This window comes from Rhagoletis zephyria, unplaced genomic scaffold (assembly GCF_001687245.7).
Source record: "Rhagoletis zephyria isolate East Lansing unplaced genomic scaffold, Rhagoletis_zephyria_1.1 Rzeph_scaffold_06402, whole genome shotgun sequence".
Taxonomy (NCBI): Eukaryota; Metazoa; Arthropoda; class Insecta; order Diptera; family Tephritidae; genus Rhagoletis; species Rhagoletis zephyria.
In genome coordinates, this window is record NW_016163485.1 from 10,334 (window position 1) to 28,201 (window position 17,868).

At 39.2% G+C, this 17,868-nt stretch overlaps 1 protein-coding gene across 4 annotated transcripts in view; it reads left to right on the plus strand.

Moving 5' to 3' along the window:
* The window catches only part of bon (tripartite motif-containing protein bonus), a 14,323-nt gene extending 4,609 nt beyond the window's left edge, over positions 1–9,714 (plus strand). Inside the window, exons 2-11 of one of the 4 annotated variants that reach the window (XM_017628985.1) lie at positions 198–1,293; positions 1,644–1,916; positions 2,057–2,140; positions 2,403–2,803; positions 2,878–3,010; positions 3,099–3,343; positions 3,457–3,631; positions 4,232–4,568; positions 4,643–4,766; positions 8,845–9,714. In XM_017628985.1, the coding sequence (XP_017484474.1) occupies positions 198–1,293; positions 1,644–1,916; positions 2,057–2,140; positions 2,403–2,803; positions 2,878–3,010; positions 3,099–3,343; positions 3,457–3,631; positions 4,232–4,568; positions 4,643–4,766; positions 8,845–9,183 (3,207 nt within the window). In that variant the 3' untranslated portion in view covers positions 9,184–9,714. Of the gene's footprint in view, positions 1–197; positions 1,294–1,643; positions 1,923–2,056; positions 2,141–2,402; positions 2,804–2,877; positions 3,011–3,098; positions 3,344–3,456; positions 3,632–4,207; positions 4,569–4,642; positions 4,767–8,844 lie in introns of all 4 variants that reach the window. The other 3 variants (XM_017628981.1, XM_017628984.1, XM_017628982.1) reach the window with 3 other exon arrangements.
* Positions 9,715–17,868: the final 8,154 nt, after the last annotated feature.

Here is a 17,868-nt window from a genome sequence, read left to right on the forward strand (position 1 = left end):
CTCATTTCGAGTCGTAAACAACTTAGGGTTAAGTTGAGTATTAAGAAACTATTCAACCAGTAAACATTCCGTTCGCCAACTAGAGAGATTTTTCTCACGGTTAGATGTTCAGTATCTAAATTTATAATATGTACTATTATACATACGGCGATTTTGTATTAACTAATTATCTACTTCTATTTTATGTCTTTTTTTAGTCGGAATCCACATCGTCAGCTTCCGCTAAGTTCGCCCTCCTCAAATGTGTTTGGTGTAACCAAATGCTCAGTATCAATGATCGACCAAAGCTATTGGAATGTCTGCATGTTTCCTGCTCTCAATGTGTCAATACAAAATTCTCCGAGTTGGACCGCACTATGCCACCCCTCATACATTGTCCCGTATGTAATATGGCCTCACAGAATGAGTTTATCATCGATAATCAATTCCTGATCGAGCAATGTACCGCCGCTGGTGATAACAGCCTGACAGATGGTGGCTCCACAGATGCATCCAAAACGACCGTTACGGCCAATATCACCTGCAGCAGCTGCTCTGACAATGCTATAGCGACGTCATGGTGTGTGGATTGCTCTGAATATATTTGCGACAGTTGCGTGCAGGCGCATCAACGTCTCAAGATCACCAAGGATCACACAATCAAGCCAAAGGAAGAAGCCAATAATGAACAATTGCCCGGAGCAGCAGGTGTAGATAAATTACATATGTGTCACCTACATCCGCAAGAGAAATTGTCGCTGTTTTGTGAAACTTGCGATAAGTTGACATGCCGCGATTGTCAGCTCAGCGATCATCGCGATCATAAATACAAGTTTGCGCACGAGATTGCCACTGAAACGCGACAAGCGTTAAAAACGCTCGTTTCGGAAATCAACTACAAGCGCTTCCTCCTCTCATCCGCCACAAAAGTGATTGATGATCGACAAAAACAAATTGCCGATCGTAAGAAGGATCTCATTAAGGAGATTACTGCGATGGTAGTGAAGATCACAAATACAGTAAATATGCGGGGCAAACAGTTGGCTATGCGTCTAAATGAGGTGTGCGATACCAAAATGAAGGTACTAATCGAGAAAAAAGATGCTTTGCAGCTGCTGTCGGACAACACTGATCACTGCATCGAGTTTATGGAGAACGCTATGGAAAAGGGCAGTGACTACGCAATTCTGTCTAGCAAGAAATCGTTGGTGCGACATCTGCAGAAGCTGAAATGTCAACGTGCTGACATTCCGAACCCGGAAATTCCAGTGCGAATTCAAGTACAATTGAATCAGGTTTCTGAATTGCAGAAAGGTAGGTGGATGACTACCATTTTGATGGAATGAATTTCAAATATCTTATATAGAAAAATTATTTAAATTGAGTTTATTTTCATTAAATTTAATTACAATTTGTTTACTTTGTTTTACTTGGCTAAAATTAAATATAAATAGGAAATAAATTATTAATTTCCAAATGTAATTAAATAAGTGAAATGCAGTTATAGTTATTTTCAACAATTTTATTGAGCTTGAGGCCGTTTTTAATGAAATTTTTTGTGGAAAAAACAATAATTTAAATTTCGGAGATAACAACATCTCCTCATCGGACTTTTTCACCTGGATTCGATATTAGATTTCAATTTCTCTTCCTTGGATTTGCAGTCATTTCGCAGCTTGGCACTGTTATTGTAGACGGCAAACCGTATCCGCCAGCACCATCTCCCAATGGCCCGCCACGCCAGCAGCCAAGTCCCAATATGGCGCCGCCACTGCGTCCTGGCCTTCCGCCCGGCATGCCCGCAGGCATATCTCCCACAGGCCCTCCAGGCGGCTATGGACCCCAGAATGGACCGCCGATATACAACAACAGTTCTCCGGCACAGCAGCAGTTTAACAACATGCAAATGAATCGCAACTACGCTGCGGAGGGCGCAGGTAAGGGTACGCCAGCATGTCGTTCACAGTTTACAATTACACTCATCACATTTATACGTTAGGCGCACTCTTCATTTAACAGTTACATATTAAATAAGCCATTTATTTGACGCTCGTTATTTGCTTGTTTCGTTTTGCAGTTCGCTTCGGTGCCATGCCACCAGTGGGAATGCAGCGTCAAGGTCAACCACATGTTAGTTCCTCAACACACCCTCAAAATATGGGTAAGCCACATACCTACATATGTACATACATTATAAAAAATACATAAACAAATACTTGTGCTTTCGCGGTCAATCATCTTCTGCAATTAAAGGTTTAACGATTACCTTATTGATTTTTATTTAGATATGAGCTTACGTGGCNTGTACATATGTACATACATTATAAAAATACATAAACAAATACTTGTGCTTTCGCGGTCAATCATCTTCTGCAATTAAACGATTTAACGGTTTAACGATTACCTTATTGATTTTTATTTAGATATGAGCTTACGTGGCCTACTGAATAATCAAGCAGCGCAGAGCCCCAATCAAGCACATATATCCTTTAACGGCCCCCCTAACTATCCCGGTGGTCCACAAGGCGCCGCTTCGCCACACCAACAAATGACTACCCAAATGCGGCCGCATTTTATGGGCGGTCCTCCAGGCCAACAACATCAGAATTACCCGCAGAATACGCCTGGTGGACCGAATAACCCGAATTTCATAAACAATACTGCACGTTTCCAGAACTATCAGCGTATGTCGAGTCACGCGCAACAGCAGGCCGCGGTTGCAGCAATGTCAAGCGGGGGCGGACCTGGTGGCCCGTGCGGAAGCCAAATACCGTCGCCAAACGCTATGCAGCGACCGCAAATGATGCCCAATCCAATGCAGAATGTAAGATAATATTTCTAAAAATTGTTTTATTGCAAGAATTCGCTAAACTTTTGGTGATTTTTATGCTTTTGTAGAACATGGGGTTTCATGGGAGCCAGCCTGGCTTCAGTCCCGGTCCCCCTCAGACATCGCCACAAATGAATAGCAGCTTGAGCAGCATGCACAGCATGGCCAAGTGGCACATACCTCAATCGGCGCAGCAAACAAGTAAATTCCAATAGATTAGCAACGTGGCAAAGTTTTTGCAAAGTAGTATATACTTAAAATCTTCTATTGTTTTTTTATTTTTACATAGCTTGTCCGCAACAAGGTCCGCTCATGCAGTTTGCGAATGGCCGTCAAACGGAAAACTTTAAAATTTCCCTAAAATCTCCAAATACTCTGAAGAATACCACACCGCCAAATGGCAACTCGTCGGCGCATAGTATGCAAGGCGCTTCTAGCTTGCATGCCGCTTCGCTTGGGCTCGGACCAGCTGTCTCCATACTACCCAACGTCACATCAACGAATCCAAAGACGCCGAGCCCGAGCACTAACGAGGTGGGCAGTAGGATCATTTGTATTTTTAGACATTCACGCAACAATATTGCGCTAATGCTTTTTTGCACAGAGCTAGTTTATAAAATATTTGTATTTCTGCTTTCGTTATATAGAACGCAAAAGATTTCACCGAACCGATTGACAAGGTCCGTGACGATTCTATAAACGATCTAATGGCCACAATTGCCAAATTGGACTCGAACGGTGTTCAGGTTTTGCCGGAAGGGCGCACCAAGACCACATCGCCACAAGTGCATAGCTCAACCGATCTATCCAATACTCAAGAAGGTAAGCAAAAAGTTGTCAAAATTAAATTTTCATTTAAGGTACTGTGGTATAGTTATAAAAACTGTTTAATATCCAACGAGGAACTGGCCCAATGTTGATACATCGAAGTTTCTTTAAAAAAATTTTGTTGTATCCACTATTTGTCTGGAACTTGTTTGATTTTGAGCTCATTTGCTATTTAGCTTCCTCATCAAGCCATTCATTATTAATCATTACTGGAAAACTTGCTTTTTATTGGCATATATGCTCTTATAGTTTTTGCAAATCAAAATTTAGAATTCGCTAAAAGTTTTCCAGTCCTATGTGTCACATATCTGTATTACTAGCACAAAAACTGCAATATTTGAATAATTCAATTGTAAGTTCCTCTGATTAATCTACAATTACTTGTAACTTTGCTTTGTTTGTTTCTTTTTCGAACGTATCGAATCAAATCGTAATGTATCGTAATCGAATTAAACTTTCGTCTCTTTAAATAATGCATACTAATCATTAATGCCAATACACATACAATACCAAATATTTAATTCAAACACCTTAAAATGCAAATACTCGAATCAACTGAAAACTAATTAGTTAATAATAAAAATGATCAAAAAGACGATCCGAACGAAGATTGGTGTGCGGTTTGCCTTGACGGTGGAGAACTCATGTGCTGCGACAAGTGCCCGAAAGTGTTTCATCAGAATTGTCACATTCCTGCGATCAGTTCGCTGCCAGACGAGAGCGAAAGTTGGCAATGCCTATTGTGCGTAAACCTCAAAGAACTGGCTAACAACACAGATAACACACAGAAAGTACCCGGCGAGCTGAGTCGTTTAGAATTACAGATAGTGCAACGTATTTGTCTCGAATTGTACTGCCAGTACGAGCAGAGTCTGCACTTCCGCGAACCGGAACCGCCTACTAATACAGCCTATTATGAGATTATTTGCAAGTAAGTGTATAGATATTGCAATCTTTAGCTAAGAAATTTGACTCATATGTATATCCGCTTTCTCTTGTTTACAGCCCAATGTCTTTGGATGTTATACGTACAAGATTGGATCCTTCCAGTCCAAATCATTATAAGGATATCGCTGGCTTTGTATCGGATGTGCGTCTAATATTTAAAAATACTTACCTCTTTTATCAAGTAAGTGTCTCGAATTGCTTTCAAATTGCATCTTAGTTTTAACGTTTTCTGAAAAAAAAACAATCGTTTCCGTTCAAACGATTCATGGTCCAAATCACGGCATCCGTAATCACTCTTTTCGAATCGAATGAAGTAAAATGACAGCTGACAATACAATTTTAATTGAAAAAGCGACCCCGCTACCGAATACCGTAATCTCAAACAAAAATTTCTAATCGAATTTGATTCGGTCGCGGATACCGTGATTCTTGTCCAGTTTGTTATCGTTTAGGTAATTATCAAGAGAATTTTATTTTCGTTTTTAATATAAAAAATTCCAATCGTTAGCGTTGACGTTGTAGTATACATTTAGGAGCTAGGTGTTAGATTCGTTAACTGTGTAACTGGATTAGCGTGTTGTTGCAAGTGCATTTATTGTACCACCATAATCAAAAAATCCCACGCTCATTAACAAGACACAACGAATACACAAAAGACGCTCCAACGGATGTCAGATCTAAGTAACCGGAACGACCCAGATTCATACATCCGCACGGCAGCCGGNGCATCCGTAATTACTCTTTTCGAATCGAATGAAGTAAAATGACAGCTGACAATACAATTTTAATTGAAAAAGCGACCCCGCTACCGAATACCGTAATCTCAAACCAAAATTTCCAATCGAATTTGATTCGGTCGCGGATACCGTGATTCTTGTACAGTTTGTTATCGTTTATGTAATTATCAAGAGAATTTTATTTTCGTTTTTAATATAAAAAATTCCAATCGTTAGCGTTGAAGGTGTAGTATACATTTAGGAGCTAGGTGTTAGATTCGTTAACTGTGTAACTGGATTAGCGTGTTGTTGCAAGTGCATTCATTGTACCACCATAAACAAAAAATCACACGCTCATTAACAAGACACAACGAAAACACAAAAGACGCTCCCACGGATGTCGGATCTAAGTAACCGGAACGACCCAGATTCATACATCCGCACGGCAGCCGGTTCTACGTACCGGAATCGTACGAACGGCGTTCACAGGGAATGTGTCTCGAGTTATGTAGACTCCCGCCCTGTGAATGCTGTTCTATTCACACAACCACCGGACGTGGACGGGACAGAACTTTATCTGCCTCGGGAGACCCGCACTACAATAGCCTAACTGCGCACTAGCTATTGCAGCAGGCTAAACTCTTACCTAAGCAGAATCAATGAGGATTTGCCCAACCAATGCCCGGCATGTGGAGAGTCGCCACATGACTCCCGGCACCTCTTCACATGTCCTGAGAACCCCACCCAGCTGACACCCCTGTCCCTATGGACAAACCCTAGCTGAAATGGACGACAACGTTGATGGATGAACCGACCCGAGCGGGGCTTAGTAGCCGCTACAACAACAACAACGTACCGGAATTACTTGGGTTTTACCCGACCCAGGGCTGTTGTTTCGGCGATCTAACCCCGTTAGGTCTGATATCGTGGCGACCTATGCTGACCTTGGCATCAGACCAACCGACTTTGTTTCCGCGGAACACTGAACCGATTTCAACTTTACCAAAACTGATTGGAAAAGCTTCGCGGATTTTACTGAAAGCACCTTCGCTGCCCTCCTCACACGTAAGTTCCGCAGGGTTGTCACCGCTGCTGCAGCTCGCTTCATCCCAGCAGGATGCATTAAGGATCCACGTCCGAATTTTCCTGCCGAAGCAGCTGTTCTAGCTGATGAGCGCGACAACCTTCGTCAGGCCGAGCCCGGAAATCCCCGTATTAGGGATCTCAATTCGGAGATTCGGCAACTTGGGGAACGTACATAAGCGGAAGAAATGGGAAGAGCATTTGAAGACCTGCAACTTCGCCTCTGGTGTGAGCAAGCTTTGGTCAACCGTGAGGTCGTTGTCCAACCCGACGAAGCGCGACGACAGAGTCGAGATAGATTTTGGTGACCACGCTTCGTCGGACCCGGAGAGATGCGCGAGCTATTTTAGCCGGCAGTTCATTCTGCATCCTCCGGTGGATAAAGCCAAACGTCGACTGACCAGAAGGCTGCACAAAATGCCAAAACCTAGTGCACCTCTTGTTTTCACCAGCGGTGAGGTAAGGGTAGCCATCGGGAAGGCGAAAGCCTCCAAAGCCATTGGACCCGACGGAATATGCATGTTGATGCTGACAAATTTGGGTCCTGCGGGAGTAGCGTACCTAACGGAGGTCCTCAACCTGTCTATGGCCACTCATTCCAGACATCTGGAAAATGGGGAGAGTGGTCCCACTGCTCATACCGGGGAAACCAGCCAACAAAGGAGAGTCTTATCGCCCGATAACTCTCCTTTCCCCGGTAGCGAAGACACTCGAGGCCCTGCTGCTCCCGTACTTTACGAACCACCTGACCCCAGCGAAGCATCAACATGGGTTCCGTAAAGTGCCCGCCCCTTTGAGAGAACTGTTCTAGTAGCGTTGGACCTGTCCAAGGCGTTCGACACTGTCAGTCATTCAACGCTACTAGAAGATATAGAGGCCTCCTCACTCCCACAGGGACTCAAACGGTGGTCGGCGAATTACCTGAGTGGTCGACACTCGTCAGTAATTTTCAGAGACAAAACTAGCAAGCCACGTAAAATTAAACAGGGGTACCACAGGGTGGTGTCCTGTCCCCGCTACTGTTTAATTATTACATCTCAAAGCTTCCTCAGCCACCAGAGGGTGTTAATATAGTCTCCTATGCTGACGATTGTTCGATCATGGCGTCTGGGAATGGAATTGATGACTTGTGCTCGAAAGTAAACGGTTACCTCTCCGAACTTTCTCGCTTCTTCACCGCAAGGAGCCTTGCCCTATCCCCTGCGAAATCCTCGGCAACCCTTTTCACCACCTGGACGAAGGAGGTCAGACTACAACTGGGTATTCACGTCTATGGCGTAACAATACCGCCGGTGAATAACCCGAAAATCCTCGGAGTTACCTTCGACAGTCTGCTCTCCTTCTCGGCGCATACAACCGCAATTGTCAACAAAGTACAGAGCCGCAACAATGTCCTCAAGTCGCAGGCCGGCAGCACTTGGGGCAAAGATTAAGAAACGTTGTTGGAGCATAACATAATGCTCTGCAAGCAGTTCCTTGCTGGGAGCCACAGACGTGGCTCGCGGAAAAGCCCTCGCCACGGCACGTCAGGAGGCATCTTTACGAACTGTCGGACGAAGTCGAGAGGTTTATCAAACAACCTCTGGACCCGTCAACCTACCGACAGGCCCTGAGCGACATACACAGGGAATCAGTCTCAAGTTATGTAGACTCCCGCCCTGTGAATGCCGTTCTAGGCACACAACCACCGGACGTGGACGGGACATAACTTTGTCTGCCTCGGGAGACCCGCGCTACAATAGCCCAACTTCGCTCTGGCTATTGCAGCAGGCTCAACTCCTACTTGAGCAGAATCAACGAGGATGTGCCCAACCAATGCCCGGCATGTGGAGAGTCGCCACATGTCTCCCGGCACCTCCTCACATGCCCTGAGAACCCCACTCAGCTAACGCCCCTGTCCCTATGGGCAGCCCCTGTGGAAGTAGCACAATTCCTGGGCCTCCCCCTAGCTTAAATTGACGACAACGTTGATGGATGAACCGCCCCTAACGGGGCTTAGTAGCCGCTACAACAACAACAGCAACAACTACCTGGACGAAGGAGTAACTTTCGACAGTCTGCTCTCCTTCCCTGCGCACACAACCGCAGTTGTCAACAAAGTACAGAGCCGCAACAACCCAGAAGATAATTTAGGTAGGCGTACTTAAGTAAAGCCATTCTTTTTTTACTCCACGCGATTTCAGTCGACCAGTGCAAGAAATTGAACTACCGATTTCACATTGCATTTCCAGAATGCACCACCGTGCACTCATTGTATTTGTATCCTGAAGCTATCTTAATAGAGAGTTGGCTACTTTCTCTTTAGTTTCTACTCTAAATTTCTAAATTTGAATCTGGCTGAAAAATTCGTATAATCTTGTTTTGACCCATGGTTCGTGTTATGTAACTGTTTAAAACTTAGAACAGCCATACTTCCAGACATATTTCTAAATTTTATTTAATGTTACCCTTGATTTTCAGGAGGATTCAAAAACATTCACTAATGCAAAATATTTGGAGAACTTCTTCGAAGAACAATTGGCCAAATGGCTGCCAAATTTCGCTAACAAATCCCATTCAAATGCATTAAATGGTAATGTAAATACAAATAACATCAGCAACCCAACAAATAACAGCAATAATAGTGCTTCCACGTCGACAGCAGCATCTCCAGGTCTCATGAATATCGCCACCGGAGCCGTTGGCTCACCCGGTAGCATTGCATTAATGGAGAACGGTAGAAAGAGCTGCAGTGCAGCTTTAAGTCGGGATGATGACTCCTTCATTCCGCCAAAGAGATCACGTAAACTAACCGAATAGGAAAAATTTAATCAGCTACTTAACAGCATGCTAGCAACAATCAATAATGGCAACGAAAGCGAAGAAGCGCTCGCACTGCTCAGTCTATGCTGCCCGCCGCAAGCGCAGGCGCCGAGCCTACTTTTCTAATGCCTAGCTATGGCGATTACATTTAATAAAAACGAAAACGAGGATTTAAAACTTATTAACGCAAAATGCCACAAGATGAGTTAGTAAAAAATATCATACGGCATTGATCAAAGTTATGCTAACGCCACGCATTTGCAATCTAAAATGTTTTTGTGTCAGCATTATTTAAAGTAGTGATTTTGAAGATTTTATTGGCATCGAATTTATATAAGAAATGTTGCAGCACTGGCATGAGCCCCAAGATCTGCAGTACCGTCTTCAAAATTTGTATTCGAAGTAACATTGAGAAACTTCCCATACTATGACAACAGTAAAGAATTAAATATAAGAATAGACATTATTTGAAAGACATCGTTTTGAAATTAACTATATATATACATATGTATGTTGTAAATAATTTAACAAGAGTAATACAAGAGAAATTAAATTTACTCATTTTGAATTTGAAAAAGAAAAAACAGAATAGTATCAAAAGCATAATCAATAAAAAAAAAAAACCAAATTGCACTTACTAAAATTTAAACTAAAGCTGCACCTAAAATAATCTTAAGAGCGCAAAGAACAAAAGTATAGAAGATAATACAAATAAACTCATTGCGATCATCATTCACAAGCTCATTTGTATATACCATAATGCATTCTGCCTACTAATGATATAATACACTAAAAATGTGTAATCTACCGATCTACGCATTGACAGCCAAAATATCTCTGAGTGATTACATATATGATATATGAAGATGCAAATAAACCAAGGAGAAATAACTGAAATGCAATATACTGTTACTGATACATGCAACCTAAATTTTATAAAATACAGCTGCTTATCGCTGAGACGCCACATTTCAAATATGTCATAAATTGTGTATTTGCGACATGAAACTTTATTGATTTTGTAATTAGTTCGAGACATGCATCCAATGAAATCTTAAATCTTTCAAAAACTATGATATTCATAACTCATATATTGTTAATTTACCGTTTATATTAAATATGAGTTTGTGATTNTGAACTTTATTGATTTTGTAATTAGTTCGAGACATGCATCCAATGAAATCTTAGATCTTTCAAAAACTCATATATTGTTAATTTACCGTTTATATTAAATATGAGTTTGTGATTTTATAAAAAAATTATTACGCTAATAAATGGTGAGTACTGGATTAACTGTGGTGGAATTGAGAACTTTTCCAGAGAGAATTACTGAGCAATGTTGGAACCTAGAAGATTAGGTTCGTAAACTGAGTTAAGCTGGGTCTTTCTTTAATAGAAATCGCACTAAAAATTTACTTTGCGTAATAAGTTCCACTCGTNGGCCGTAACTAAGTAAAAATCCAAAATTCCCTTCTTGATTGTTTATGATGCATTTCATCGAATTAGCAGTCCCCAAATCATTTTAAGCAATACTAAATTTTAGTCAGTTACGNTTTATAAAAAAATTATTACGCTAATAAATGGTGAGTACTGGATTAACTGTGGTGGAATTGAGAACTTTTCCAGAGAGAATTACTGAGCAATGTTGGAACCTAGAAGATTAGGTTCGTAAACTGAGTTAAGCTGGGTCTTTCTTTAATAGAAATCGCACTAAAAATTTACTTTGCGTAATAAGTTCCACTCGTACGAAGCCAAAAACATTAACTCACTATTAACATTTTTACAGTAAAATACATACAAGTATAACTTTGTGATAAAAAAAAAAATATTAGACCAGCGAAAGTCTACAAGTATTCTGAAAAATGAAAAACTTTTTTATTTTTTAGAGCATAAATCCATTTCATATTTTCGTTATTGCATTCACGCGTTTAATTTCTGCGGAGTCTCGCGAACGTTCAACGCTGTAACGCGACTAGTTAAAAACAAATGAACAAACATGAAAAAATACACAAATTACATACGTACATACATAGGTATACAAATATAAATCAAAGCATCCGAGAAAGCATAGCGTAGAAATGTTATAATGTAGTTTATATGTATGTAGCTCCTCATACCAAGTATTTACAATAAATAAGACACGTTTTTGGCAAATTACCCCAACTAACCAATTCAATACAAAAACTAGCTCATATTGAAAAGAGTGTTTAAAAATTAAAAAAAGGCAAAGTATTTTAGTTACGAATGGACATGTGTGTTTTGCATAGGGTTTTTATAAGTTCTACATGGATATGCATACGCAACCATTGTCTAGTTTTTTTATTATTACCACATCATACATTCGTAGATACTAAATTTAAGATTAAAAACTAATGTGGAACTCAAATGAATGTTAGGTAATATACACATATCGTTACCTTAATATAGAAACGCTCTAACTCATAATGTCGCTGAAATACAAAAAGCCGTAACTAAGTAAAACTCCAAAATTCCCTTCTTGATTGTTTATGATGCATTTCATCGATTTAGCAGTCCCCAAATCATTTTAAGCAATACTAAATTTTAGTCAGTTACGGCTTTTTGCGGTTCAGCGACAATATGAGTTGGGGCCTTTCTATATTAAGGTAACGATACAATACTTTTTATTTTCATTGTGTAGAACCCGTATGACTGTGGACGTACCAACATAATTGCACATAATACCAATGCATACATGCATGATGGGTAACCCTTTATAGAGAATGTATGTATGTATAATTGTTGATTGCGTATACGGATATAAGCCATTCGCAAAGTTTTTTTGATACCATATTATATATATCACATAGCACCAATTTAGAAAGAAAGCAAAATTGGCTATTTTCGTTATTTGTAATTATAAATTCTACTATAATAGTCATCATAGTGACACAGTGCAACAAGATTATATGCATTTGATAAAAGCAGAAGTTAATGAAAGTTTACACCTCCCATAACAAAATCCCAAAAAAAATTTTTAGCCTATGCATGTTTTTTTTTTTATTTGAATTTGGCGAATGAGTTCCTCGACAGCAAAAGCAGTAAGCAAAAAAAAAAAAAAATAAATAAATAAAAAATTGGATAGAATTTTAATCAATTTTTCCGGCATATAGGGTATTTTCGGAATCGCTAACTTTAAATATGTAGATTAAAAATTCTTTTGGGGTTTGCTATGGAAGGTCTAAACTTTCATTTTCTTTTGGTTTCATCAAATACGGAGGCATAAACTTACACTGTTTTTAACGACTTTTATTTAGATGTATGCATTTGCATACTAAACATTTCTACAAAAGCACCCATAAAATACGTATACATACATACAGATAATTACTAAATTTTTGTAGTTTTTATCGTAGAAATAGTTTATAATTTATTGACGCTGGTATTCCTTACCATATTGCTACTGAAGAGTTAACGATATGGTTACTACGTATGCTAAAGGGTAGTGTAAGAAAGTATGTATATGCTTGTATGTACATACATGTAAGCATGTGAATTAAGTTATAATCTACTGCATTATTTTTAAGCAAACATATGAATTAATAAACAAGTGAATATTTAATGTAAATCAATAATTTGTCTTCTTATTTTAATATATATTTAATACTAACCAATTTCTTTCGTGTGGCGCAACGCCTCGCCGACTGTTGATCTTGCTTCTTACAGCTATTCGTTTGTAAGAAGTGCCCCTGTTTTAATTCGAATGTAATTTCTTTGGAATCATCTTCTTACAGTGCGTAGTAGAATAATACAAACAAGAATTTAACTATGAATTCATATTTAACTACGGAAATCATATCGTTTGAAATTATGCAACTTGGAAAATCAATATTTTTCTGCACGAATTTGGATTTCCACGACAATTATTAGTTCCACGAAAAAACATTCAAAGTTATAAAGATTTTAACTATGGAGTCATGATACAATTATTGCATCACACTATAGGGTCAGTGGCCCACGCGGGTTTAAATTTCCTAACTAAGCATCGTGAATATGAGAATCGAAAGTTTTATTTCTCGTTGTGGTTAACTATAAGAGTTTACCTGGGCTCGAATCGTTCCATACGATATCGTATTACTCGTCACGTAAAAACACACTTTTCGGATTATGACATACGTGAACATACTCTATCCCATTCTGGGCTCGAATCGTGACATCCGTTCACGGATCGAAAACGATACGAAAGAAAATTACGTGATACCATCAGGCAGTATAAGTTGAATGGGACAAAGAGTACGTTCACGTATGTCATAATCCGAAAAATGTGTTTTTACGTGACGAGTAGTACGATATCGTATGTGACGATTCGAGCCCAGCTTATACGGCCGACATATCACGTAATTTTCTTTCGCATGGTTTTCGATCCGTAAACGGATGTTACGATTCGAGCACTGGTCTTCAAAGTGACGCAGGAGGACTACACAAGTTATTATCCCGATATTTTAAATTAGCGCATTCCTTGGACAGCGGAATATTTGCGCAGGAATTCCTGAACTAAGTCGTATCATCAAGCCATGATCAAACTGAACGCGAATTCCGGTCACACAAAGCCTTTCTTATAGATGATGCACAGCAAAGGGTTTAGCTGCTGGAGTGATAGTCCTTGCCAGATATAACGAACTTTATTACTGCCCGGAACACAGCTATGTACGGGTCTCGGTATAGATTGACGATGTGGTGCGGAAGAGTTTGTAAGTTTCTCCTGACTGTTTACAACAACTCACATTTGGAGAAGATAATAAGAGCCGCAGAACTGTATCGCTCAGGCACAAAACTTTACAAGAGCGTGCAATTATTGGCGTATGTTCACGACATCGACATCATCGGTAACATCAGTTTGGATAAGAAAGCAAAGCGATTGGGTCTGGTGCTCAACGAGGGCAAGACGAAGAAACTCCTGCATCACACAAACATTCGCGGCTTAGCGCCCACGTCAGTGTTGATAGTTACAAATTTGAAAAGGTAGACGACTTCGTCGGCCTTGAAATCCAACGGAGAATCACATTTATCAACAAGTGCTACTTTTTACTAAGAAGTAAAAGTCCTCTCGCCTCGTTGTACAAAAATCACACTCCCGTGCTGGTGTATGGCTCGGAGGCATGGATAATGAAAACATCTGATGAACGCGTTGGCGATTGCGAATACCATAGACAATTTAAAGATGAGCTGTATGAGCTCTACAACGATATAGACATAGTGCAGCAAATAAAATCCAGCGGCTACGCTGGCTAGGTCATGCCGTTCGAATGGGCAGAAACGCTTCAGCTCTGAAAGTATTCAACGCGGGTCGTTGTTTTGGACTCGGCCGAAATCGCTTAGCCGGTTGCAGCGCCAATAAAGAAGAAGAAGAGGCAGCGGAAGATTCCCCATATATTTGGTGACAAAAAGAAAAAAAACGTACTCCGATTTTGATGAAAATTGATACGTGGTATACTTTTGCCTTCTTCTTATTTGGCACTACAACCGTTTGTCGGTTTGCGCCGAGGCCGAAAAGATTCACCAGCTGTTCATCACAAGTGCGGACAGGTTCTTCTGCACTTGGTCTTTCCATTGAGTTCGTGGGCGCCCTTGCTTTCCAGTGTAATCGTATTTGTGTGCGCTTAACTATGTCCATGCAAGCGTTGTTCTTCGCATTGCCTCCAAACTGACATTACATAAATGATCAGAATGAAAATAGAAGTCGATTTAGCTATGTCTGTATTTCCGTCCGTCCGTCTGTCCGTGTACACGATTATTCGAGCAACAATTTAGATATCTCAAAGAAATTTGGTATATAGGTTGCCCTTTATCCAAGGTAGGTTGCTATTGAAAATGGGCGAAATCGGACTGTAACCACGCCCCCTCTCATATAACGGTATTTGCGAAAAATGCAAAAACTGATATTTCAGTAAATATTTGATCCAATTTGTTGAAAATTGGTATGTGAGTAGAATTTTGGTACAAAATAATGTCATTATGAAATCTTTAGAAAAGGGGCGTGACCCCGCCCACTTATGATGAAATACTATATCTAAGTAGCCGCTTCACTAATCCTAGTAGTTAGTAGCTTTAAGAAGCCTTATTGCTGCTCTCACCTCGTCTTGGTCAAGTGAATGAAAGTGGGCGTCACCCCTCTACATTGGTTCGGGTTCTTTTTCATCACTCGCGCCACCTGTGCCGCCATTCAAAAGCATTGAGAAGTGTTCACTTTATATCTTAAGTATACTCTGGCCATTTGTTACCAGATTTCCATCCTTATGTCTACAGGAAGGGGCCCGGGTCTTGAAACCACTTCATTGCTGCCTTATTTCCTGATAAAATTTTGGAGCCGCATTCCTGTCTGAAAGCGTCTCAAGCTTTTCGCGTTCAAGTCTTTCTGCCTCTCGTTTCTTTCTTTTCGGACAATACATACAGAGTTTTCAAATATTTCGACACTTCCGCCACCTAGCGGATCTTTCATATTGCATTGTCATCGGGTTCTGAGCTAATTTTAAAGTTTCCCAGTCTCTAGGCCATCAAGAAGTTGGTTAAAAATTGATTTTGATTTGAGGCAAAATAAAAGCTTATGAAAAAACCCTGAGGGAAAAGTTTTACCTACATATGTATGATGAGAAAGTAGTCTTTCTTCCTGTTTTGATTTTTTATTCGAATATAAATGAAAGATTTGAGAAACGTAAAGGGCTTTAGCAATTTCCTCGTTAAAAAGGCTCAACTTTTATAAAACTCTATTTCATAAGTAAGAGTAATTCATTTAAATAATTGATCTCTCGATGTCGCCAAAGAAATCTTTCAATTCTATTTTATATAGAAAAATTCTATTCTGAGATTGATGCACTGTTTCTTTCTCAAACTAACTTAGGAACTAAATACGTACATAGATTCCCTAAAATATACATAACTTAAAATTCCGTAAATTGTATTGGATTACCACTGCACTGATGATTTGATAGGCCAGATTACATCAGAAACCGTTGGTCAATGGAAGTTTTGGTTGTGACATTTTGGCGCACCCATTTATGGAAGATGTGCCGTAAGAGCTGTACAATAAATAAATAAATAAATAAATAATAAACCCAAAAACATTCGTAAGGGTTGTGCGCACAAAAAATCTCGGGTTTCTAAGTACCTTATTGAGCAAATAAACGACGACAATTGCTGCTATTAAATTATATGTCATCATGTACAAAGCCAAGAGCAACGCTAATTCCATTACGAATAGATTCAAACTATTACCATATAAAAGAAGTCGGTCAAACGATTTTTCACTATCAATATAGAATGTGCCTTTACCTGAAATGACAAATGACAAAGTCGGGCATCAAAAAATAATCTTGTCATTACATTGAAAAAATTATCATTAAGTTCATTTCCACTTGGAATTTTTTTAAATGGCATACATTTTTTGTCATTTCAATGCCTGGTGGAAATTCGGCATTAGATATTTAGATTACACTGGTTTATAGCAAAAAATGTTCTATGGATGCCTCTATCCAATTTTTATGTAGAATTGATCGGTGATTCCGAAAATCGAGTTAATTTGTTTTCCTATGGATACGTTCTCGAGATATTTGCAATTTTCCGTTATACATACAACTTAAAAAAAGGTTGAACAATCGTAATACGTATGAAAGCCAACGAAATTCTTCACAAATCGTATATACATCACTTTTCAATAGGCCTGATAGCTTCTGTGGAATTAATTAACAAAAAAAAATATGAAAAGCAAGACTGATTAGTCGTTATTTTTAATTTTTCCCCTGATAACATTTGAGTTTTTTAATTTTTTCATCAAAAAAAACAAAAAATCTGGATTTCTCAGAAACTATCAGGCCTTTCGAAAAGTGACGTATACGCGGTTTATGGAGAATTTCATTGGCTTTAATTTTCCGTATTACGATTGTTCAATTGGTTCGTAAGAAAATTTTTTAAACTGAATAAAAACTAAATTGCAAATATCTCGAAAACGTATCCATAGAAAAAAATTAATTCGATTTTTGGAATTACCGCGCAATTGTACATAGGTATTGGACAGTGGTGTTTGGACAACAATTAATTAATTAATGCAAATTTACAGTATTTCGTAACTTACTTTCGGTCAAATAATTATTGAATTCACAGTTTAATAGTTTTTCCATGAAAGTTTTCTCTTTTATAATATAATCCATGTCTTTGATAGCCTGCAATGAATCAAAGTTTGCATTCGAATACATTATAGAATAAGTACTTATGGTTTATTTTCCGAACTCACTTACATGGTCTATAAAAGCGCATAGAAACCTATTCAGACTGCTGTAAGCCGCCGAACTACGCTCCACAGCAGCGTCGATTGTGTTTATTTCTTTTTGAAAATGTGCTTGCGAAATGCTGTAAGACCGTTGGAAAGGGGCCATTAACTTCTCGAAGTAAATTCTATGTGAAAATATAGATACAAATTAAAAATATCAATATGTAAAAAGTAAAGAAGTCTAAGTTCGAGAGAACCCTGCAAACCAAAGACCCCGAATCTTAACGAAATCCTTAGCAGTATCTCATTTCTGTTATGATTTTTTTACAAATCTTCAAAGAAAATTGTACAAAGCGGTTTACACGATCTAGTAAAGAAATTTCTGTACGAAAAATAAAAAAATTCTGAAAAATTTCTCCAAGAAATTCTTCACATAGCAGCATTATTATCATTGCTTAACC